Below are 25,453 nucleotides of genomic sequence, written 5' to 3' on the forward strand. Positions count from 1 at the left end.
GTCAGACCACTGAATTAGGAATTCCAAATTCACATTTTATTAGTTGCTATAATCCTTGGCTATTGAAACTATAATCTGGAGCAAATAGTAGTACCTACCTCATAGAGCTATTGTGAAATTATGTGAGAAAATTGGTGCAACATGTCTGGCCCATAGCAAAGATACTAAATCTTATAGTTGTTGCTGTTGTTATTATTATTATGACATGAAGCAACAGAATATGTAGTTAAGAGACACAGGCTTTGAAACCAGACAGAATTGAATTCAAATACACAACAACATGCCAATTAATTATAGTACATATTTCCCTTGTTATCTAAAATAATATTCCTATTTAGTATAATATAGTAGGTTATTTTTTAAACCTGGAAGTGTGAAAATTTTTTTCTGTATAAACTAATAGTAATAGTGTTCTCACACCCAATAAGTAACCAACAAATCATACCATGTAGGAATGTTCTTCTTTCAGATGGTGGGGAAAACCCTGCATGCTTCAATCTGCATCTTCCTTTTCTTAGCAATATTATAAAGATTTGACAGTAACAGAACACTACCTGCTGTTCAAATACGATTCAGTATTTCTACAGTCTCCTTTCTTCCTCATATTGCAGTCCAAAGAGATTCCTGGTCAGTTTTCTGCTACATTTTACTTCTCACATCTTTGGTCCTGACATCTAGTGGCAAATGAAGGAAAAGAAAAGGGCATTGAGGGGGCTGCATGCTTTCTAAAAGCCACTTGTCTAGAAATGTCACATGTCTTTGTAAAGAGAGTAAATAATGTAGTAATATATTGATGTAGAAGGAATTGGGGGGGGGGAAAGGGAGTGTCCCAATGGGGAATTATTTCCCAGTGTCAACAGCACATTCTTGAATTGAGGGCATAGTAAACATTTTGATGGAGAGTTGTCCATCTCTGCCACAGGAATAGTAACTTCTATTGGCTCTCCATGGTTAACGAGGCCCCAAATTAAATGTCCATGCTTAATACGGGATGCAGAAATTCAAGATGGTATGGTAGTAAGGTAAAAAAAGGAAATAAGCAAAAAAAAAAAATGAGGGAAGTAGTAAAAGGGCTGTGTCCCCCTGGACATGGCTGGTTTCTACTGGAAACCTAGATACACAGTGAGCCTCAAAGAAGCAAGACTATCACAGGGCAGGCATACCACTTCACTTGGAAAGAAGCTGCAAATATACTCTGGAGTAAATTTCAAGAAATCTGCAGTAGGGAAAGATGAAGGAAAAGGAAATTATCTGCCTTTTTTCTTCCCATTTTCTCTTTCTCTTTGGGTAAAGTTGACTCCTCAGAGTCTTCACTTGCTAGCATCATATGGAATCTGGGCACACTATAGAATGGATGTTCAGAAAGGCACATTTTATGCTCTCCAAATGGTACTTGATTCAAACAGGGAAATAATTGTCCAGTCAAGAGCCTGTCTGTACTGTGGAAATCTGTAGCAAAGACCTAACAACATTCCAAGAAGGAGACTGGACATCTTCAGGAAATGGGGCCACATGGGCCCAAGCCTGCAGGGCTGGTGATATACGGGGAACACAGCTGAGGTGGACCGACTGGATGAGGCTATAAGGAAGGACATATGGGGCATCAGAGGCATCAAAAAATGTACCCAAGCTACTGACCTTGCCGAGTTGAGTTAGATTTTCTGTGCCTATACATGTAAGATAGTTTCAGTATACAGCTAGAGTAAATAGATGTATTTATTTTATACCAAGGTTTTAATTCAGGAATAAAAGCAATAGTTTTTTATTTCTTGAAAAGGAGAGAATATTTTCTCCTCAAGAAACAAAAAAAAAAAAAACAAACATAGAGTATTGTAGATCCCTAAATCACTAACAAAGTTTTGCTTTTCTGAAAATCGGGTTTGGTGTGGTATTGTAATGTACTGAGATATTTCACTGTATAAACAATTTCAGTTATTATTAACATCATTTATATTCATATACATAAAACCCACATCTTACAATCAAAGTATCCTCTTCTGTGTTGACAGCGGCCATACTTTAGACATTAATAAGATCAGGTACCCATTCAGCACTCTTTTCTAAATTGTTTTGTCCAAATGAGAATTTATAAGTGAATTTCATCCTCCTCCATGAATGATTTTCCAGAATCAAAACTAGTTATGTGGTAAAACTTAATTCCTCTAAACAGATTTTGTGTTTCATGTTTCAAACTGATAAGGACACTTGGAGTCTATATTCTGAAACAGCAATTAATCCAGAATAAAAAATGGTAGCTAATAACCTGTTTCATAAGATCTGGGCCTTGTGTGTTTTTTTTTTTTTTTTCTTCTTTTTTTGGCCATATCTAGTAATAAGGGTGTGAGGATGAGTGGCCCAAAGATTTGTTATTTTCACACATGCCCAGTCTTCATTATGGAAAATGCCATCAAGAAAAAGAGCATTGGGCCTTTGATATTTTCTTAATAAACATTAAGAGACCCCAAATACCCCATAAAGAAAAAAATGGGAAAAACATAACCCTAAAAGCTTAATCTAAGTCAGAAAAATACATTATAGAGAGAATACCTTGTCAGCAATTATTGGGAAATGGTAATGAAGGAATAAGAGAATAATAAAAATCAGAAGTGGATAAGAACTGGGATAAATTTTTAATGACTTTACATTGCTACAACAAAGAGACTTGCATGTTTTATTGTCCAGAAGCAGTAACTTTTAAATATTTCTGTTTAAATATTTTAAAATCTGTCATTTCTATTTTAAGTTAACCCCGGAAATGATGTGATATGTACACTTTTAAATTTAAATCTATATTCAGTCAAGTTTTAAAAAGTATATTTTTATAATGATGTACAACATGATCCATTGGCATCATGTAGTTCATTAGCAGACTTTTTCTTGTTTTATAACTGTAGAATCAGAAATATGTTTTCTATTAAAGGATTCTTTAATTTCAGTCTTCTTGAATAAAATCTTGATTGTCTTCCAAATAAATTCTATAACTTTGCTGAACAACTTATTCCAATGTTTAGCAATGCTCAAATACTGAAAATGTTCTAGTCTAATTAAGCCTAATCCCTTAAGTTGTTCTACAAGCCTAGGTCTTTCTGCTTTAGTTTTTAAAAACAAACTAATTAGGATTATTTAAAATACATCTATCTACGGATCTTAATTTTTGCTTCCTGAAGTCAGTATATCTATTTTCTAGAATTTTGCTCAAACCATTTCAGCTTTTTCTACCATATTTTATGCTATAAGATCAGTTCCCACTAAAGTCCAGTGTAAATTGGAATATTGTGCTTTTATTTTCTATATATTTCTCATTTGGTAAACCACCACTCTGAGATGTGTTGTTTGTTATTACTTATTAATGCAACAAAATTAATCTGGAAATTCTCCAGTCACATCATAAAATCTTGTTCAACAGTTAACAAATATGTGGTCAGTGCTTATTTGGGGCCAATTTGATAGATTTTGAAATAACTGCAGAAGGATAAGATACTAAGTTATGTGATTATGTAGCTAGTCAAAAGGGACTGTAGAATGTATAATGCATAAACAAAAAAAGAATAGTAACAAAGCTTGTTTCAAAGTAGGGGAAATGGGAAAAAGTATGTTCTCAAAAAGCTGAAGAGAATGTCATGGAGATTATTTTGGAGTTATATCATGAAATGAGGAGAATTAGGACAAATGGATGAGATAAATGTGTTCCAGATGAAAAGATGCATACATACTTACATTCCTTATGCCTGGAGTTGTGAAAGTGTGTTGCAATTTTGGACGCTGCCATGAATTTAACATAACTGGTGTGTGGAAGAATAGAATAATTAATGGAATTGAGGATTATTGGGGAATAATAACAATGGATTTGTATATTGCTACTGTAGGGTTTGTGCAGTATCTTGTAGAAAGTAAAATTTCCAAGAGAAATATGATTAGATTTGAATTTAGAAAAAAAGTCAAAATGTAGAGAATGAATTGAAATGGTTTTGACTAGTCTCAGAGGAAACGATAAGGAGAATTTAGATGTGAAAGTAATAGCAGCAATGAGGTTGTGGTCATGGGATGGGGAAGATGAGATAGTACCGTAATTGAGGCATTGTACCTTTTGGGCTGGGTGGTAAGGGAGATGAGAGAATTTAAAGAGTGAAAAAATTGAGATAATTTAAGGGATGATTAACAAAGGAAAGCAATAGATAAAAGGGGCAAGTCTAAGAAGACATTGATTTCACTGAGGTGTGCATGCTACACCCTAATGGTGGTTAGTTAGGAAATACTGTTCGAGGAACTGGGGGTTGGGGGTGACTAGAGGAACCATTGAAAAGTTAACATGGTATAAGTTATGGATCAAAACAGAGGCAATACTAAACCCCACAAGAAGCATGCAAGCCATGAGAAATACTGTCCTAGGAGAATAAACAAGAGATGATCAACATTTAAGAAGAAAGAAAATGAGGAGAATGATAGAATGAAACAAAGAAGGAAGAATATAAAAAGTGAAAGAAAAATTTGGAGAGAATGCATCTTCATAATTGAGGAACAGAAACCTTTAAGCAGAAGGCTGGGCAGAATCTAATATTGCAGATTTGAGGAAGAATGTTAATTGGAAAGAAGGAATCATTGTTTTTATTTTACTGTTTTTTTTTTTTTTTTTTTGCTTTGTTTTATTTTGTTTTTTACCTTTATGGTTAAGAGGCGTAGGATGTTTTAGACTATCCAACAAAGGGATAGAAGCCTACAGAAGGTTAAGAAGAGAATGGAGCATGAGCAAACATAAAACATGACTGCAGATAACTACAAAGGATCCTGACAATAATAGGAATGAAATTGGTGAGATTGAGAAAAGAGATGTTGTGGATGGATGCCTGTTTTTTTCCTATTTTTTAAAAATAAGATTGACCTAAATATTGTTTTATAGGCTAAAGGAAATACTCTATTTGAGAGTGGGGAATTTTGAACATAAGAGTACCCAGAAAATCAGGATCATGGATCATGATTACAAAGAATTCGGAACTAGAGAGGAAAAGCCTTGGACCTGAGAAAGAGAATCTCTTCCACAGAGGCAAAGAAGTTCATGCCTTGAGAGTTATTTATATTACTGTATGGCATGGATAGACCAGGTAATTTTGATGCCATAGATGCTACTGTTCCATTTCCAGGCAGGGAGGCCATAGCCATTTAGAATAGGGTCATAGACACAGGCCTAGAATTCTAGGAGCCAGAAGAGAAAATGGAAAGTAATGACATTTATAAGGAAAAAAGTAGAAAGTGTTAATTCTTAATCTTTGGACTTAAAAACACATTATGTGACTTTATGAGGAGAGGGAAGGTATGGAGGGGTGACATGCATTGTGTTGTGATGAAGAATTTGGGACTTGAAATCAGATAAAAGTAAATTCACACATCACCTCAGGAACTTATGAAGTGCGTGAGCTTATGAGAGGCCTTCATTCCCTGCTTGAGTTTCTTCACAGGTAAGTTGAAGGTAATGGCAATAACTTTACAAGATTGCTATAAGGAGTAAATGGGACATGAGTAGAAAACTTTTAGAGAGCAAGGCATTTGGTAATTTATTAAATATTAGAACTTTATCAAAGTTTATGTTGTTTATTTTCATTCCACAGACTAACTCTAAAAGTAAAAATAATTGTGAATATTCTAGCACAAAAATTATATAATCACTTGAAATATCCCCTTTGATGGGATAATTTGAAAGGAGTAGAGCATTGGGAGAGAAGTGTCATGAAAAAGACTAGAAAGTGACTGGGAACACTAGCAAAAAAAGTGTTTGCTAAGTGTTCATACATTGGTCCTGGCAGTAATTCCACAATTATGATACCAAATACCAAATGCACAGGGTAACAAAAGCAAAAATACTCTAATGGGACTATATCAAACTAAAAAATACTTATTCATGGGCCTCCCCGGTGACGCAGGGGTTGAGCGCTGGGTTGCGAAGCTGCCCGCAGCCTCTGCAGTGCCGGTTCGATCCCCAGCAGCTCCCTGGCCACCGGAAGAGCGTCCCACATGGCGCTCAGACCCCTCCTGCCGCCCGCTGCTCCCCTCAGCAGTGTACTTCGGTCCTTCTGCCTGCTCTGCTCCCCGCTCTGGCTCTGGTGAATTCTCTCACCCTCCCGCACTTCTGACTGTACCCAGTGCTTGTATAAATAAATAAAATTAGTAAATAAATACATAAATTTAAAAAAAAATTAAAAAAATGAAATACTTATGCACAACAAAGGAAACAATCAAAAGAGAAATAAGATAATCTGTAGGACGGGAGAAAGCATTTTCAAATCATATGTCTGAAAAAAGATAATTTCTAAAAAAATATAAGGAACTCTTACAAGTCAATAGCAAAACTAGGGCCTCCCTGGTGGCGCAGCGGTTGAGCGCTGGGTTGCGAAGCTGCCCGCGGCCTCTGCGGCTCCGGTTCGATCCCCGGCTGCTCCCCGGCCACCGGAGGAGGGTCCCACATGGCGCGCAGACCTCTCCTGCCGCCCGCTGCTCCCCTCAGCAGTGTACTTCGGTCCTTCTGCCTGCTCTGCTCCCCGCTCTGGCTCTGGTGAATTCTCTTACCCTCCCGCGCTTCTGACTGTACCCAGTGCTTGTATAAACAAACAAACAAACAAACAAATAAATAAATTAAACATGCCTCTATAAAAAAATAAATAAAAAAAAATAGCAAAACTAATGCAAAACAAAAACTCTGATTTAAAGATTGGGCCAAAGATTTTATAATAGACATTTATCTAAAGATTGCATGCAAATAGTCATCAGGTTATGGAAAGATGCTTAACATCACTAAGTATCAGAGAAATGCAAATCAAAACCACAATGAAATAAACTCATATATCAAGGCATTGTTTTGTCTTTTTTTTTTTAAAGAAGACAAGTGTTGTTCTATGTGAAGGAATCAAACCTGTATACTATTGGTCAGAATACAAAGTAGTATAGACACCATGGGAAACAATATGGAAATTCCTCAAATCATATAAAGTAGAAATATATTATCTCACTTTTGAATATTTATGCAAAACAATTTGAATTAGGATCTTGAAAGGATATTAACATCTCCACGTTCATTGCAGAGTTCTTCATAACTAAGAAATAGAAACACAATAAATGCCCTTCAGTGAATGAATGGTTAAAGTGTGGCATATACATACACTGGAAATGTTATGCAGTCTTGAAAACATAAGAAAATACTGCAATATGTGACAACATGGATGAGCCTTGAGTTATCTTTAGTGATATAAGCCAGTCTCAATAGGACATTTTTGTGTGATTTCTATTTGTATACAATTTTAGTTGTCCAAGATGGATAGGTTCTAGGCTTCTACTCCTTGACAATATCTCAAGTTCAGTGTCTTTACAAAAAAAAAAAAAATTAAAGTTTGTTAAGCTAAATCAAAAGTCCCGATGAAGGTCACCATTCTTTGTAATGTTACTACATTATAGTCAAAAATTATTTCTCCAGAATTAGGAAATAGGGAGAAGACTATAGAAGAAAAAGTACCTTAGAGAGTATAGTGGATCATTTAATGAGAGAGAGAGAGAGATGGAGATAGGAGTGGGGAGGCTGAAGCAACTATGGAATCAGGGACATATGCCTAGACACGAAAGGAAGTAAAACCGGCAAGGGTTGGAAGGACTGGAAGAGTGCATAAAAGTTGCCAATTTTAGGGCTTCTGCATGGCGCAGTGGGTTGAGCACAGCGCTGTGAAGCTGTCCACAGCTTCTGTAGCGTGGGTTCAATTCCCGGCCAGCCAGGAAGCTACCCACATGGCGCAGCAGACCTCTCTTGCCTTGCCCGCTGCTCCCCTCAGTAGCGTTTCCGGTTCGTCTGCCTGTTCTGTTCCCCACTCTGTCTCTGGTGAATCCTCTAACCTCCCACACCCCTGGCTTTTACCCCAGTTCTTGTATAAATAAATAATTTTTTAAAAGTTGCCAATTTTAATAACATAAGAAATGCACATAACGGAAACGTGGGGACAAAGAAAAACTCTCAGTCCATGGTATTCATGAGATGAGAGGCAGAATGATGATTGCTAAGTTGGAGAGGAGATAAAAGGGTGAGCTCATGAAGAATAGAAGAGATGGGGCAAGGTCAACATCACATGATGAGGACAAGTTGGGAACTGGGAGTGACAGAGTTCAGATTAAGATACACCCTTGAGATGCAACGTGTATGCTGATGAAGACAATTAGGTTGGTAAAATTAAGATGATGAGAACTCCAGGAAAGTTCGGATTGCAGAAATCAAAGGCTTCTTCTAGCTCCGTATAGATCTAGTATGTAAAAAAATACGGCATCTAAGGTGAGTACAAGTTTACTAAAGGGAGAGCCAGTATCTCTTTATCCCTGGAGCCCAGTGCCCAGTACACAAGCACATGATACATACTCAATATATAGTAAATATTTATTGAAAGTTCTGTGAAATCTTAGGTTCCATCCATACAAATCCCTTAAATTGTTTATAACTTTTCTAAATCACAAAACAAAGACTGCTTAACCATTAAGCAAAATATAAATTCTTGTTATAAAATAGGCAGTTTTAAGATGCCTAAATCTTCTTTCTAAAGAACAAAAGCTAGATGCATTTTGGTATTTTTTCCTTCATTCACAAATTCATTAAATATTGAACAACAGCTATGTGACAGGCGCTGTTCAATATATTGGGAGAAATAGTGGAGGAAAAGGCAAATAAGGGCTTAACTCAGGGAGTTTAATTCTGGTGGAGAAAAACAGTCAGCATTTAGAAATATATATGTTAATTTAAGTTAGTAGAAGAGCTGTGGTGAAATCAAAGCAAGCCGTACTACAGAATAATCAGGAGTGTTGGAATGCAGCTCTTTTCTATAAAAGAGTCAAGGAAGAGTCTTCTCTGACAAGGTGACATTGAACTGGGAACTGATGGATAAGGAGTCCGCATGTAAAGATTGGGAGGTATTCCAGGTAAACAGGTGGTGTAAAGGCCTTATGGGAAGATCAAGTTTACAGGGGAGGGAAAAGGTCAATGTGTCTGGTCTAGAGTCTAGTAAGATAGGCAAATATTTTCCCAATATGTTTCTTTCATGTTTTAACTTGAGTATGATCATAGTATATATTCAATTTTCAAGGACTGCATAGTAAGTAGGAACAGGCTCTGAAGTAATACTGCCAGCATTTAAATCTTGGCTCATCCTTATCTACCTGTGTTATTATGGTAAATTTTACCACCCTCTTCTGACACAAATATGTCCCCTGGACCATGGCGATATTAATAGTATGTATCTCACAATTATTGTAAGAATTAAATGAGCTAATAGTCATAAAAATGTTTGGCACATAAAAATGTTTCTTTTTAAAATTATGTTTATCGAAGTAACATTGATTTACAACATGCTATGTGTTTTAGGGATGTATATTTAAATCTCTACAAATGTATTACACCATGCTCAACAGGATGGCACCAATAATTCTCCACTATAGTCCATTGCATCTCCTCCCCAGTTTGTGTCCACCTCACTACCCTCCACTTCTGGTAGTCTCTGTTCGTCAATCAGATTTCAAGGATTTATTTTGGTTTGTTTTTTTCTGCTCCTTTGCTTTGCTTTTTTATAATTTACAATGAGTTAATTTATTTGGTATTTTGTTTCTCTTCTGACATATTTCACTTAACACAATCTCCTCCAGTTCCATCCATGTGGTCACTAATGACAAAATTTCTTTTTTGATAGCTAAGATAGCTAAGTAGTATACCATTGTGTAAATATACTATATCTTTACCTACTTATCTATCATTGGACACTTAGGATGTTTCCATAACTTGGCTTTTGTAAATTGTGCTACAATGAACATTATAGGAGTGCATATTTCTCTTCAAATTAGTGTTTTTGTACTATTTCTTATTTCTTATTTTTTTTAAGATTTATTTTATTTATACAAGAGCCAGGCTACAGTCCAGATGTGTGGGAGGGTGAGAGGATTCACCAGAGACAGAGCGGGGAACAGAACGGGCAAACTGATGAAATACACTGCTGAAGAGAGCAGCAGGCGAGAGAGAGAAGTCTGCTCACCATGTGGGTTGCTCCAAGGCTGGCGGGGATCAAACCAGCACTGCAGAGGCTGCCAACAGCTTCACAGCGCTGCACTCGACCACCTATGCCACCAGGGAGGCCCCTATTTCTTATTTCTTGATGTGGGCCTGTATTGTTATCACCTTCACTCTTATTATAGCTATTCCTATATTCCAAAAGCCTGAAAGTTCTGTCCTCATATTCCCTTGACTCAAGATATCCTTTTTTTAATTCTTTGTTTTCTCATTAACCTATAATCTTTCAATAGTGTATCATTCACTTGCTAACATTAGAAATTTTTATGCTTTCTATTTATGGTTGACTTCTTATTTGATACCTTGATATTCAGAAAAGATGATTGGTATAATTTAAATCTTCATGAATTTGTTGATTCTTATCCTGTGACCCGGTATGTGGTCAATCCTGGTGAATATCTCATGTGAACTTAAGAATGTGTGTTCAGCTTTTTTGTAGGACAATGCTCTAAAATGTCTATTAATCCCATATTGCTTAATTCTTTTTTTAAAGATTACAGTGTACTATCTGTCTGTTTGATCTGGCATTTGGGGAAAGTGGATATGTTTTTACATATCTGTTTTCAGATTTGCTTGTGATTGCCTTATATATTTTGATGCACCTTTATTAATTTATATATGTGCATGTGCATGTGTATGTATATGTGTATGTATATGTGCATGTGTATACATACAGATATATATATATACACACACACATATGACAGTTATGCCTTCCTGATGCTTTGTTCCCTTAATCATTATATCATGTCCATTCCCATCCCTTGTTAACTCTTTTAGTTGGAAATCTATTTTATCCAATATAAATATGGCTGTCCATGCCTTTCTTTGGGTCATATTTCCTATAGGATTGCTTTTGTACCCTTTAGTTTGAGCCTGTGTTTATCTGTGGGACTCAGGAGCATTTTCTGGAGACAGCAGAAAGTTGGATTTTCTTTTCTGAACCAAGTAGCTTCACTATGTCTTTTGATTGATGAGTTCATTCAATTTACATTTAGGGTGATTTTTGATATAGAGAGTAGTCTGCTACTGCTATTTTGCCTTTACTTTTATGATTCAATTTCCTTGTTTAGTTTTTTTGTGGATTTTCTTCCCTTTAATTTAGATATGAGATTTCCTTTTAACATTTCATAGATTGGGGGTCTATTGATGCAAACAAAGTCTTTTAGTTTCTGTTTGTTGAGAAAGCTTTATTTCTCCCTCATATCTCAGGAGAGTCTAGCAAGATAGAGTAATCTTAGCTAGCACTTTTATCTTTAAGTATTTTGAATATGTCATTTCATTCTCTCCTTGCCCATGTTTCCTCAGAGAAGTTAGATGTAAGTCTGATGGGATTACTTTAGAGGTTATCTGCTTCTTTCCCCAGCCAACTCTAATATTCCTTTCTTTGTCTTGAAACTTTGGAAGTTTCACTAACATGTGTCTTGCTGTACATCTAATTTTGTTTATGTAACTTGTGCTGGTTTAACTTCATAGACATGTATGTTTAGTTCCTTATCCAGGTTTGGGAAGTTTTTCTCTAATATTTCTTTAAATTATTTCTCTGCTCCCTTCTCTCTCTCTTCCCCTTCTGGTATACCCATTACTATTATGTTTACTTTCCTCATGGAGTTGGCTAATTGAAGTATTTCTTTATTTTTTTCTTCATAGCTTTCTTTCTCCTTCCACCTGAATTCATTGTGTGCTACTATCTTCAAGGTCACTGATTTGATCTTCCATTTGATCTATTGTACTTACAGAGCTTTTTCAATTTTTTTTATCTCCTATGTTGATCTTTGGCATCCCTGTTATTTAAAGCTTCAATGTCAGTCTTCCATTCATTAATTTTTATTTCTCAGGGCATTCTTTTGTTTTTCAAGATTTTCTTGTATATCTTTGATCAGCTTTTCTGTGCTTTCTCCCATTTCTTTTTCATGGTAATTTTGAATTCTGTATCTGATAGACAGAAAATAAATTCCATGTCTTGTGGTTGGGTTCTAGAGATTGGATTTCTCTCTGTGATGTAGTGTTCCCCTGGGACTCAGATTGCCTGCTGTTTGTTTTCTATCTCCCCATTATTTACTTTCTATATATTAAGAATGCAGAGCTTCCACTTTTCCAGTAGATGGCACTGTATGTTAGGGAGAACTAATCTGTTGCTAGGCCTTCCATTGAGTGATGGAAGGTCATCCTGGAGAGGTTCATTGCTTATGAGAGAGGTGTATATAGGCTTGGCTCTTGCCTATGTTGTTGCTGCTAGGCCTCCCCTCTAGGCCTCAGACCCACATCTCTGTAGTCTATGGATTGGGCCTTCATTGTAGCCCTGGCACATTTCAAAACAGTTTCACCATATCCAGTTGTTTCCTGTATCTGCCTGTTCCTGGGGGTGTGTGCAGTGGGGTTCACGTTTTTTCGAACTTTGTCTTCCTCTTTGGGTACCCCATGTGCTGGCCTCATCAATGCACTCTTGCCTAAATTTCCCATGATTAGAGCCACAGCACTTAGCTTTGTCCTTACCTGGTGCTAATATGAGGCATGGTCTCCCCACAAGTGACTGCTTCTTTCCACATTCACCTTCTTTTCTCCTAAGCTGAATTTTTTCTATGTCTCTTCTGTCATTATTAGTTCCTGGTGATGATACTATGGTTTCATTCCAAATCATGGGATTCTCTGAAAAAAGTGCCTATCTGAACTCAGTCATTTCCCCAGTCAACATAGGGAAATTCTTCTGATGCCATCTTCCCCAAGATCTAACTGACTTCATTAACCAATTCATGGATTGAAAGCAACCCATCTAGATACTTCAAGGTATTAAACAAAACAAAAGAGCTATATAAAATTAAAATATGGGGCCTCCCCTGGTGGTGCAGCAGTTGAGCACCGGGCTGAGAAGCTGCCGGTAGCCTCTGCAGCGCCGGTTCAATCCCCAGCCACAGGGAGGGTCCCACCTGGCGCACAGACCTCCCCTGCTGCTCCCGCTGCTCCCCTCAACAGTGTACTTCAGTTAGTCTGTCTTCAGTTAGTTAGAGCTCCCTGTTCTGGCTGTGGTGAATTTTCTCACCCTCCCGCACTTCTGACTATACTCAGTGCTTGTATAAATAAATAAATAAATCTTCAAGAAAAAATAAAATTAAAATATGATTCACTTACATCATATGAAAATATGAATAGGCAAGTGTAGATGATGTTCCCGTAAATTTATTATTATCAATTACTGAAATAAAACAAGTTTTAATTGAACTCTACATTTGTGTTTTGTAAAAGGAAGCATGTGCAGTAGCCTATGTGCTATAAATTAAGTACATTAGACACAAATACACATATACTTATGTGTATAGTTTTAAAAGTCTGAAAAGTGAACCTCTAAAAGGCACAGTGGTGGCACTAGATACATATTTATAAGATTTGTTTTTTTACTTTTTCAGTTTTATTGATATAAAATTGACAAATAGAATTGTGTAAGTTAAATTGTGCATTGTGAAATTTGGTACATTTATATATTGTTGAATGATTGGCACATAAGGTTAATTAACATATCCATCTCCTCATAAAGTTACCTTTGCATACGTGTGTGTGGTGCAAACATTTAAGAACTATTCTTTCAGTAAATTAGAACATCTTTGAAGTGTAAGGTATAGTGTCAACTATTGTTACCATACTGTGTATTTGATTCTTAAATCATATAACTGAAAAAATTGTTCCCTTTGACTAAAATCTCCCAATTTCCCTGTCCCTGGTAATCACTTTCTGTTTCTGTGAGTTTGAATTACTTAGATTCCACATATAAGTGAAGTCATGTATTATGTCTTTCCCTGGCTGACTTAGTCTCTTTAGCACAGCAGCCTTAAGGTGTAGCCATGTTGTTGCACATGGCAAGTTTTCCTTCTTTTTTGTAGGCAAATCATTTTTTTTTCAGTTTTATGTATATAGCATTCCTAATGTTCATTCATTGATGATACTTAGATTATTTCCATGTCTTGACTTTTGGAAACAATCTTGTAATGAACATGAGTATCCAGATAGCTCTTAGAAACTGAAAAAAGTAGAAGGGCTTTCTATTGTAAATCTGTAGAGCTGCTAACTAAATAAACTCTTATTTTTCCTGACATACACTAACAATATAATATGATTTTAATTCATTTCATTCAATTCATTTCATTTTTTTTCCAGAAAACTGGGCACAAACTGGAGAGTGTAGATTTGTGTGGAGCCCATATTGAATGGACCAAGGAAAAATCAAGCAGAAAGAATGTCTTTCAGGTAAGAGATATTCGATTCATTCATATATTCGATTCATTTTTATTTCCTCTAAATCCGCGGTCTCTTGAATAGTCAAAAAAGACAGTCTTCTGATATTTTCATGTACCTGAACTATTTGCATCATTGTGAAAAAACGCTGACTCTTTTTCATTGGATTTTGTTTTTATTTTTTCCCTCAGTGCCTGCTAACTAAACTCAAAATATATTTTGTGTGCTAATTAATTCTACATCCACAAGTCTTTGAACTTTACAATGTATTTGATAGGTTTTTGAGGCTTGAACCTATAATGCTTGACAAATCTGATGTAAAGTGTTCAATATACACTAAATAATATTTACTAATTATGATAAATTATTTGCTTTCACTGCCATTCCTGTCTTCAGTCATAATTATATTTACTAATGTAACTTAAGGAATGGAAAAAACTGAACTTCTATAAAAGCTGGATATTTTCATATTGTGTAATTTACTGTTTTGGAAAAAATAACTGATGTATAACTTCAACCATATCCCATTGAATAAAAAAATCATGAAATACTTGCAAGAAAGGATATGGGAAAACAGTGTTGTGCATATAATGTTGCTAAAGTTCCTTTGACAATAATTTTAGCTTGTGAAGACTATTCTTTTTCTACAACTGAATGAGATTTAGTTTGATTTATATTTTCAAAGTAACCAATAATTTTAGTGGTTATTTTAGAATTTATATCATTTTTTAGCTAAGAAACTAGATTATTGCCATTATTATATTAAATCTTTTAAGACTATTTTGGTCCTTGAAGAAAATTCAATTTTGTTCTTAAACACATTGCTAAAATTAATAAATTAAGTCTCAGAAAAATGGGTATGTGACTTTTGCTATCTGAATTCTCACTGAGGATAAAAAACTGGTTTTCAATTATACTATGTTTTCTAAATGCTACTTCAGATATGTTCAAGTAATTTGGATCCAGGTGAATTAAAAAAAAAACTTTCAACATATTTTACAATAAATTATTTTGTGTTTTAGTTGTGTTATATTTACTTATCTATTTTTGATGTAATAGTTTTTTTTTCTTACCCAAAAAGAAAAAGAGAAGGGATATGAAAAGAAAAGAAAACCAAACTTACTTGCCTAGAAATCAAAGGACAAAGTCAAAAATGATTAGAATATGACCTTATAGAACCAGGAGGTCCTATAACCTCCAGGGAGGAAAAAAAAATCTTGTTTTAAAGTGAGGAATTGTAGACCAGTGAGGTATTTCTCCCAGCTTCTTACTTTTCTTGCTATTCTGCCATAAATAATGAAAGTGCAGGTTATAATCTTAATATCAATGACAAAATAAATGATGAATTTGATCAGTTCTGAACTGGATTAGGTGAACTGAGTGTTTTAGTATTTGGTATTGTGAGTTTGGTGCTTAATCACCTAGTTATATAATATAGAAATTAAAATTTGCCATAGACATAATTTTTGGATAATAGAAACACTTGGAGATGGACTATGATAGCCTTTCCAGTTTCTCCTGTTAATCATATGAAGTTGTTTGTTCACAAATGTGGATGTTTGACAAGTATGTCTGATATATGCGAGGCTGTAAATATCAAAGACAAGTATTTATGTATAACTTTGTGTTGTGATTAATATAATATACATAGATGCACATTTAAACTACCTAGACCGATGATGTATATCATTCTAACATTTTTTGCAATGTGACTAGCCACCTCCTGTTTCATTATTCTTCTTGCTTTTTGTATTTCTGATTATAGTACCGTAATACCTTCAAAACATTAAATCTTTTCTCACTTTCGTTAGCTTTTGGGAAAATCTTAAGAGGTAGTTTTGTTTGTCAGGAAGCTCAGCAGTTCATGGGACCCCAGTGTTTGAACATCCAGATTACCTTTTTTTCTTATACCTTTTACTTTAAAGAAACAAGAGTTGACTATACGGATATTTTGTGTAACAAAGTTAGAGAGAGACTCAAGTTTCATTTCCTGCTTAATTCACTTTGGGGTGAGTCACTTGGTTTTCTTGTGATGGTGAAATCTTTTCATCACCTAAACACAGGAGCTTAGGTAAAATTTATAAATATATATCCAGAGATACAGACTATAAGACTAAGCCTTTTGAGAGGAGCAATATAAATAGCTTTTGTAGTTCTGTTAACGAAAAAGCATGGGGAAGGATTTGCCAGCGAGCTAAATCTAGATGACTTGCATCAATATTTGATTAGATACATTAGCGGGTCTAACTCTCAAATGATCAGAATAAACATGATTATATCTCAAAAACATAGTATTAAGGCATTGTTGGGTGTTTGAGTGTGTGTGTGGGTGTGTGTGTGGGTGTGTGTGCGCGCACACACACTCGCAAGGGTTTCATTACCTACAGAATAATGAAGTGTTTCTTTCTGCCTGGAAAGGAACCATCATAGCTTTAGCTGATGTGCTACATCAGAAATAGCTTTAGAATTCCAAGTTTGAATTAGGCTTGGTGTTCAATCTCAGTCTATGAATTATAGATTACAGATAGCAAATGACTATTGAGATTTTTGGTTCAAGAAAAATCAAAGAAGAGCAAAATTAGAAATAATTTAAAATTTGAAATCTGTCTTTTAAAAGTTGATGGATTTGCAGTTATATGCCATATAATTACAATGTCTGTAGAGAAGTCGAACTTCAATGAATTAGGAAAACAAACAAAAATTTACGTGCCTGAGACATGCTTGAAAGATTCAGTGCACAGTTGAGACACACACACAAAAAAAATGGAAGGATTTCATTTGTTTCATTCATTTGTACATGTCATTTGGACGTTTGCATGTTCATTTTCTCTTTGAATTAAAAGCCAAGTTTCCTTCATAGTCAAAGTCTTATTAAACTCTTGACATGAATTCAATCTTGTTTCATTGGTACATCATAATGTAACAGTGACAACATTTATTATTAAGGTTCAGTATTCAATAATTTTCAGTAAATCAGTATGATGCTTCCTGGCTGAGTTCAAGAACATCTGCCTATTTTATAACAATGCAGTCTGGTATAATTGGTGCTCCTTAGCAATAAATAATATATATATTTTTAAAATGTATTAAAAAGTTCTACAATAAAGTGTATGTAGATGAGTCATGATATGTGTTTTATAAGTATAAATATACATATACATATACATATATAGTGTATGTGTGTGTGTGAACACACACATCTAATAGCTTTACTGAGCATTTCCACCCCCCCCCCCGAAAGACATTTGTATTTATAAAAAGTGGTAGAAATGCTAAGTTAAATCAGTAAATGTTCAATGCTGCTAACTTTTGCTTGATTCTGCATTTAGTGTAATTGTCAAGGAACATCACAAGTTTGATGTAGCTTGAGAAAATATTTAGCAACCGAGTGATTTGTAATGAACTGTGGTATGAGTTTTCTTAGTTAACTTAAGAACAACACTAGTTCTTCATCAGGGAAAGAGTGAATAAAAAGATTTATGTTCAAATCACATGTTTTAAACATTCCTGCTAAGTGCTAGTTTGCTCTTTGGTGGTTAGCCTGAAATTTAAAGCATTGAGGATTAAAAGGATTACAACATAATCTTAAATAATCCTAAATGTCATTTACAGAGAGATAGTTGTAATAACTAAATAAAACCATGGTAGAGGATGGCAGTGTTGTCAGGCAGCAGCAGTAACACATGCAAGGATTCTGCCACCTTCTTCTCTTACCTCACCTTCTTCTTTTGCCTTACATCAGACTTAAAATTTTTTAATAGAACGTTCAACTGAAGTAACATTGACAAAATAATTTTGAACAATAAGTAATTCTCGTCTTTTAATATTTTCTTACTTCAAAGTTGAAGGAAAAATTTCAGTTATGTTTCCTGCGTTCCCTTGAAGACTTGCTGAATTAGATATTTTTGAAAATCTGAGAAAAGGAAGTTCATGGCATGCTATCAAATAGATAGATGATACATCTTTGAAGCATTCCCAATCTCCAGGGTATTAGCCCCTTATTAAATATATGGTGGTCCCAATCACTGTAATTAATTCCATGTTGTTTTATTTAGGACTTAAAAATATTCTTTACTTCTGGGCCTCCCCGGTGGCGCAGCGGTTGAGCGCTGGGTTGCGAAGCTGCCCGCGGCCTCTGCGGCGCCAGTTCGATCCCCGGCCGCTCCCCGGCCTCCGGGAGAGGGTCCCACATGGCGCGCAGACCTCTCCTGCTGCCCGCTGCTCCCCTCAGCAGTGTACTTCGGTCCTTCTGCCTGCTCTGCTCCCCGCTCTGGCTCTGGTGAATTCTCTCACCCTCCCGCACTTCTGACTGTACCCAGTGCATGTGTAAACAAAACAAACGAATAAAAAAAAAAAAAATATTCTTTACTTCTGTCATGTAAATTTGTTTTGTCTCCTCCCCAAAGGAAATAAAGAGACAGAAGCTGTATCTACCATTGCCTTATACTTGTTAAGCCAGAAGACTGGACACATTTTAACTGACTCAACAGTTACTGCTAAGGCTAGGGTTTCATTCTTTAACTGAATATATGTGTATATATTCACTATCATTAAAATAAAAAAAGAAACCCTGCAGGAAATTGTTCCCACAAAAGTCTTTTTACTCCACAGTGACTTCCAGAGTACTAACTCTGTTCCCTTATATAAATAGGGGGTAAAGAATAAAAAAATACTGTTTCCTTGGTCCTTTTCATTAGAACATATATAAGAGTATAGATGATTACTCATTTAAATTAATTAAATCATTCTACTCTAATAATTTACCTTTTATCAGAGTCAGACAACAACTAGGCCTCAATTGTTTTTTCTGAGTTTAAATTAAAATAAAGTTTAAAAAAATTTACCCATGAACGTATAGTTTTACGTTTACCCATGAATCTATAGTTTTATCTATAGATGAGGAACTTTAAATAAGATAAACTTACTATTAACAAAATATTGCTGATTAGAACTATATCCATTACCTTCTTAAAAGGCAAAAAAATATTAAGTGATTCAGGAAGATGAAAGTCTATTCTGTTCCTTCCACCATTAATTTATAAACTCAATAACAATCATGGCCAAATTTCCTGGATTTGAGATTCTTTTTAATATATAAAAATACCTCAGGGGAACAGGTCCTGTGCTTAAAAGTAAAGTAAATCTTGAAATAGATTTGTCATTGCTTGTATTGCTTTTCTGACATGGGATGACATTTTCTTACTATGATGTATATTAAACATATTAATGTAATATTTTCCATGGATATGCTATACATTTAAGCATAATTTGATTGCTCTTCCTGATCTGAATATGTCTTAACTTAAAATGTTTAAGTACTACTTAAGTTTATTAATGCGAAGATAATTTAATAACATCTTGGAAAATGTCTTTTTAAGCCAAAAGGAAAACTACTGGTATTTTGCTTTTATCCATTTCCTTGTGTTAAACGTGATGGTTTAAAATAAATCTGAGCTTTTACCAATTTTCCCTTTCATTTTTCAATGCTTGTAGTTAGACTAAATGCAAAAGGCTGATTCTTCACATTCATATATGCATTAGATTTCAAGTAAAGCTGGTTTCACTTTAGAGAATTACGCACAGTATATCTTAAAAGGCATGACATTAAAAATAAACCACAGTAAGAGCATCATTAATGTCTAATACAGTTGTGTTTTTTTTCTTTCGAGCTAGTCCCCAATCATTTTATCTACCTATTAGATATTCATCTACCATACAGAAGGTGCAATGGAGCACAGAATCTGGGCATTTGTGTTCCAGTTTGGGTTATGTCTGTTGTAATTTTATGTGTATCCAGGGCAGGATCCCTCCTCCAACCCAAAGTTTTTTCCCCACCAAAGAAATGAGATGTAAAAGTCTTTACCTCACCTAGCTCCCCTTGAAATCAATTATAAAGTATAGCTTTTAATATAAATACAACCAGCATTATTATTTAACTACTAACCACATCATCTCACAATGTTTTGAGAGAAATTCTGGATGCAGATCCCAGAAGAATCTAGATGGGACAAAAGATCCCTGTGAAATATAATTCAAGATTTCTGCTCTACTTCTATTCTCGGCTGCATTAATAATACTAAATATACTAACTAACATACTAAAATTTAATAGACCTCATGTAAATCTTTTCCTTCATTGCCTATATAAGAATCTGTCCTCAAATTATGCTTAATGGTCTATTCATTTAAATTATTATAGTAGTGTAATTAATGTGAAATATCTAATCTATAGAAGTGAATTAATTATTTCCAAGTTTATATTTTATGAAAAACCATTTTGCCCTGAAAGCCTCTGTTAAGTTCTTAATACCAACTTGCAAAGACAATTTAGAGAGAAGAGCAGCAACTATGCCCCCCAAATGAAAGAGAAACAATAACAACATTCATATTCCCCTACTGAGGTATCAGGACAATATTTTTTTTTCTGATGGAAAGGAAAGTGATATGATTATTTTTATGATTTTGGCTTTAATTTTGCCAGTGGGATTGCAGGGAAGAATTTTGATGAATGGAGTGATATAATTTTGTAATTGGGGCCTTGATTTAGGATATTAATGTCAGGGGTGTATAAGATTTACTGCAAAGTAGAGAGCCTGGGGGCAGGAAATAAAATTGATGGCACGAATCTAAGGTGAGGACTAAAGAGCATGTTAGCCTGACTGATGAAAGAAGAAAAGAAGCCAGCTGATGGATGGAATGTACACCCCAATGAAGAACAATTCTATTTGTTCAGAACATAAGACTTGGGAAACACTGTCTTTTTTTTCTGGATATTTTCTGAGAAACCATAAAGCTCTCTTTTAAATAAAAAAGTATAATCTCAAGTCTAGAGTTATGATACTAATAAATTGTTATTATTTGTGAAAACAATGGCAAGTCCAAGTTGCCTGTTGATTCAACTGAACTTAGTGGTCTATGAGGGTATGTGCTCATTTGCACAACTTTGTTGTTCCATTAATTGCTACAGGTCATAATGAAATTTTGCTGTATTTATTTCTTTTGAAATATCATCAAAGTAAAATGCAACTGGATGACAGTAAAGATAGATAATAGCCATATTAGTAAAATTTAGTACCACACAAGCCAAAGGAAGCAAGATCTTAAGTTTCCAAAATAAAATAAAATAAATTGAAATTAAAAAAAAGGGAAAATGTCAGAGTGGCTGATTATGATTTTAACATTTTAGAATAAGAACAAACTTTTCCTATAAGAATGGAGGCATGTGACCTAATGAGCTTGGTTCCCTCGTTAGCTTTCTTCACATTGTCTTCTGGAATAACCGTCTCCCTCTACTCTAAGACAAGAGTTATGTATTTGGAATAAATTCTGGATTTTAGTCTAACACTAAGCTAAACACAACATGCTGTTCTTCATTTATTGCAATCTTGATGTGAATCCCCTCTGCTCATTGAATTTATTCTATTTCCTGATGTTTTGGTAGAACTAGTGTAATGGTCAGTGCCATGCATGGGCTATAGTGCAGTTGCTTGTGTCCATAGAACCAAGAAGACTAACTGAGTTCATGGGATCAAACTGGGATTTAAGACCATACACATTCACCTTTGCAAAAGCAACCACTGTCTATGGGGGATTGCACAGGATTACAGTAGAATCATCAAGTGTTACAGTTGTTCCTTTTGTGATTTTCATCTTGCAAAGTACAAAAAATATTACATCGATGCTGGTGAAACCACCTTCAGACCAATGCATCCCTTTTTCATATATGTTTCTAAATTCTAATTTTGTATCTTAAAAAGTGAGCAGCCATGTTTATTTCATGCCCAGTGTGATTTTTTTTTTTTTAAGAATAACAAATAGTTCTCTTGCAGAAAAAGGAATGACTAAATCCCCCAAACTGGTACATAATAGATGGGCCCTGTAAATGGTATCACATTTTACAGCTTGTCCATAAGGATGACACAGGGTGAATAAAATTGAGTGCTTTTGGGTAGCATAGGATCACTGGCAGTTAAATAGCTGATGCCATTCAGTTTTGGGAAACATAAGGTAATGAGGCTGGATCTGAAGGCAAAGGGAAAAAAGGATATATTCTCAGTGTTTATATGCCACAAACCACTGAGCAGCAGAAAAATCTGGGCAGTGGTGAACAAAACTCTCAAACCTCAGAACAATGTTTAAAACAGTATAAGAAAATAACAAAGCAAGAATCCATAAACAAAGACTTGAAAAGAAAACACACACACACACACACACACACATTTAAGATGAAAGGAGAAAGGAAAATACCAGCAATTGCACAGAACAAGAGAAACCACTTGTAGAATCTATGCAAAGTCTTTCAGCACGAATTAAATGTGTTACTAAACATTGAACAGAAAGTAAATATTAAAAGGAAGGTTATAAAATACTTCAGAACAGTTAAGGATTCTCAGTGTTTGGAGAGGTGAAGAGGCTGTTCTTTTTATCTTAACAAAACAGGATGTTGAGAGATGACCTAAGTGAAACAATGAAATCAAATGCCTGATGGTGGGGAGAAATCAGGGAGGAAGCTGTTTGAACTATTTGCAGATAACATATCAGTATAAACTGACTTGATCAAGGGAGGGACATCCACTTCGAGGGGTTAGATGAATTTCTTTTTAGTAAAAAGCTATTAGATTCTTGGACTAAGTCCCATCCATTTGCCTAACATTCATTTCCAGCAATAGGAGAAATTCTAACAATATGGTGAACATGTGCAACCCAACAAGTTTAAAGTGACACAGCAAATTGCTACAAACAGCTTCAAACAGGACAGGAAGGTAGGAAGATCTCCTTCCCAGAAACTTAGACCTGAAGAGGTTTTTGTATTTTGTCTTGAATTTAGGAAAGTTTTTTTTTCCCCCTCAAAATTCCCACAAGTAAATGAAGTGGAAGACAAGCTTCTGATATTTTTGATCTGTAATGGATTTGAAACAAATTTGTGGAAAGGGAGGTTAGGAACACACTTTTGATGTGTAGGGATATACCAATGAGGGTGGCAGGGACTAATGTGGAACATTTCACTTTTGACAGCTACACTAGAACATTTACAATTGCAGATGTTATTTGTTCATCAGAAAGTAGAACATTTGTTTCAAGCCACAGGGATTTTCTACCACAACATCAAAATGAAATTCAACAGCAATTCAATGTTTCTTGTGTGAGAACGTAAATATTTGGGGGCCAAGGAGAGGGGCAAATTCTAGAAAGCAAGTATAAATCCCCCACAACAAAACTACTGACATGAAAAAAAAAAAAATGCTGACTTTGTCATGATCAAATCTGTCCTTTTACTAAAGTAAGTGTTCTTTTATTAACAGGAGATCTTAGGTGGGCTGCAAAGAATGCTGCATTATTCATAAAAGCATTGCTGCCATCTGGTGGCTAGTGGGTGTTTCAGCACTGACTTCACTGATTTGATTTGGCTGGGTGCTCTAGCGAGGGTATTCAAAAAGGACTTTATTTAGGAGATGAAATATAGATATGATGTCCTCTCCCTGATTTCAGTCATCTGATGGCATTCCTTTCCCTCTGTCCTGTCCTAGAATGGAGTATATGTCAAGTACAAGTACACTTGTATATCTTTTGTCCTGAACATAAAAGTGGATTTTTCTATGGCTTATCTAAGGAATTTATCTTGGCTATTATTGACTGATGAATTTTCTTGATATTATTTCTGCTAGAAATAAATATGTAGTCAAATGCAGGAAGATATATTGAATTTAATGTTACACTACAAGGATCCATGTGAAATGCCATAATCTTTCATTTGAATCCAAGCATGATTTTTTTTTTTTTAAGTTACCACTCACTGAGTTTGATTTTGGAACTAGCATAATTTAGGGTGTCAAAAGAGAGGAATATATAGGACTTTATAAAACTCAAGATTTCTTCCTACTCCTTCAATTCAAAAGGAAATCTGATTGTTAATGATTCAGAGACTTATAAAGTTATCTTTCTTCCTGGATTTACAAATTAAATAGCAAATATTATCTAGCTCGCATTGCAATTTTTATTACAAATAAAATAGTTAAACTGTTCTTTAGGAAATTTTGGTAGTTCTCAAGTACCAGTGCATTAGCTCATTCTTAACAAGAAGAAATAAGGTTATCTTTGCTATTTTAGTTTATGTTTTAAATTCCTAATAACTGTAGAATATCTCATAGTATGAATGAAAAACCTGATCCTTAAAGTGGAAGTTTATATAGATCACAAGTCTTTGAAGATTATAGGAGATAATCAGTAAGAATTATCCCAGGAGGAAGTTGAAGTTTAATCCTCATTCTCAGGAATATTTAATAGTTAATATCTAATTTCTAGAGAATATTTGCCTGTATCATTAAACCACCTTATGATTTAATAAAAGTGAAATAATGAAGAACCATTGTACTAAATGTGAAGAATTATAATATTGTAAGAATATTATTCTTTGTTAGGAAATTTATAAATGTTTATTTTTAGATAAACTGGTACTTTAAGTTCCTAGTTAAGATTTTTCATTTTGTGGATGCACATGTGCTAGACCCAGGTACTTTAATCACTTAACATGCTTCTTTCATCAAATTCGTTAATTTGATTTATGGAAGAACACTGCTCATCTTTTCTGGAAGGAATGTTCAATCCCTTCTACTCCCCTACCACTATTTAGGAGGAGGATATGAAAACTACCACCACCAACAACAAAATCTTACAAAGAAAGTGAAATCAATAATGACTAACCCCTCATCTCTTTTCTATATATATAAAATTTCAAATACATTATTCTCCTGTTCATTTTGGATACAGCTGCCTAGTGCATTATAGGGATGGTAGCAACGGTCAGCTCGCCCCAGGTTGTAGTCATAAGTTGCTAATGCTTGTTTCAATAGTATTTGCTTTGGGCCAACTCTTACAGCTACTTAACACTAAATTCCCATTGAGTCAGGAAGATCATTCATAGACTGTATGAATGATGTCACCTTAAATCCTTTAGTATGTAATGGCTGGATGTTACATTTTATAGCAGGGCATTTGATGGTGTATTTGTTTATGCTAAATTTTATGACAGTGACAGCTGTATCTCAGTGGAGGAATGATCCTTTCCTTTCACAGAAAGCTAGTTTTAAGTTCTCTTTCAGCAAATAGGCTTGAAATACATGCCGTCTGGTTTAGACTGGGTTCTCCCTTAAAG

At 34.9% G+C, this 25,453-nt stretch overlaps 1 protein-coding gene across 4 annotated transcripts in view; it reads left to right on the plus strand.

Annotated features, from left to right (window-relative positions):
* The window catches only part of ARHGAP15 (Rho GTPase activating protein 15), a 621,973-nt gene that overhangs the window by 127,078 nt on the left and 469,442 nt on the right, over window positions 1-25,453 (plus strand). For all 4 annotated transcript variants that reach the window (XM_054699701.1, XM_054699703.1, XM_054699704.1 and 1 more), the window contains one exon: window positions 14,225-14,314. In XM_054699701.1, coding sequence (XP_054555676.1) covers window positions 14,225-14,314 — 90 coding nt within the window. The remainder of the gene's footprint in view (window positions 1-14,224; window positions 14,315-25,453) is intronic.

The sequence above is a fragment of the Talpa occidentalis genome, unplaced genomic scaffold (genome assembly GCF_014898055.3).
Source record: "Talpa occidentalis isolate TD23 unplaced genomic scaffold, MPIMG_talOcc4v2.1 talOcc4.3, whole genome shotgun sequence".
Classification (NCBI taxonomy): Eukaryota; Metazoa; Chordata; class Mammalia; order Eulipotyphla; family Talpidae; genus Talpa; species Talpa occidentalis.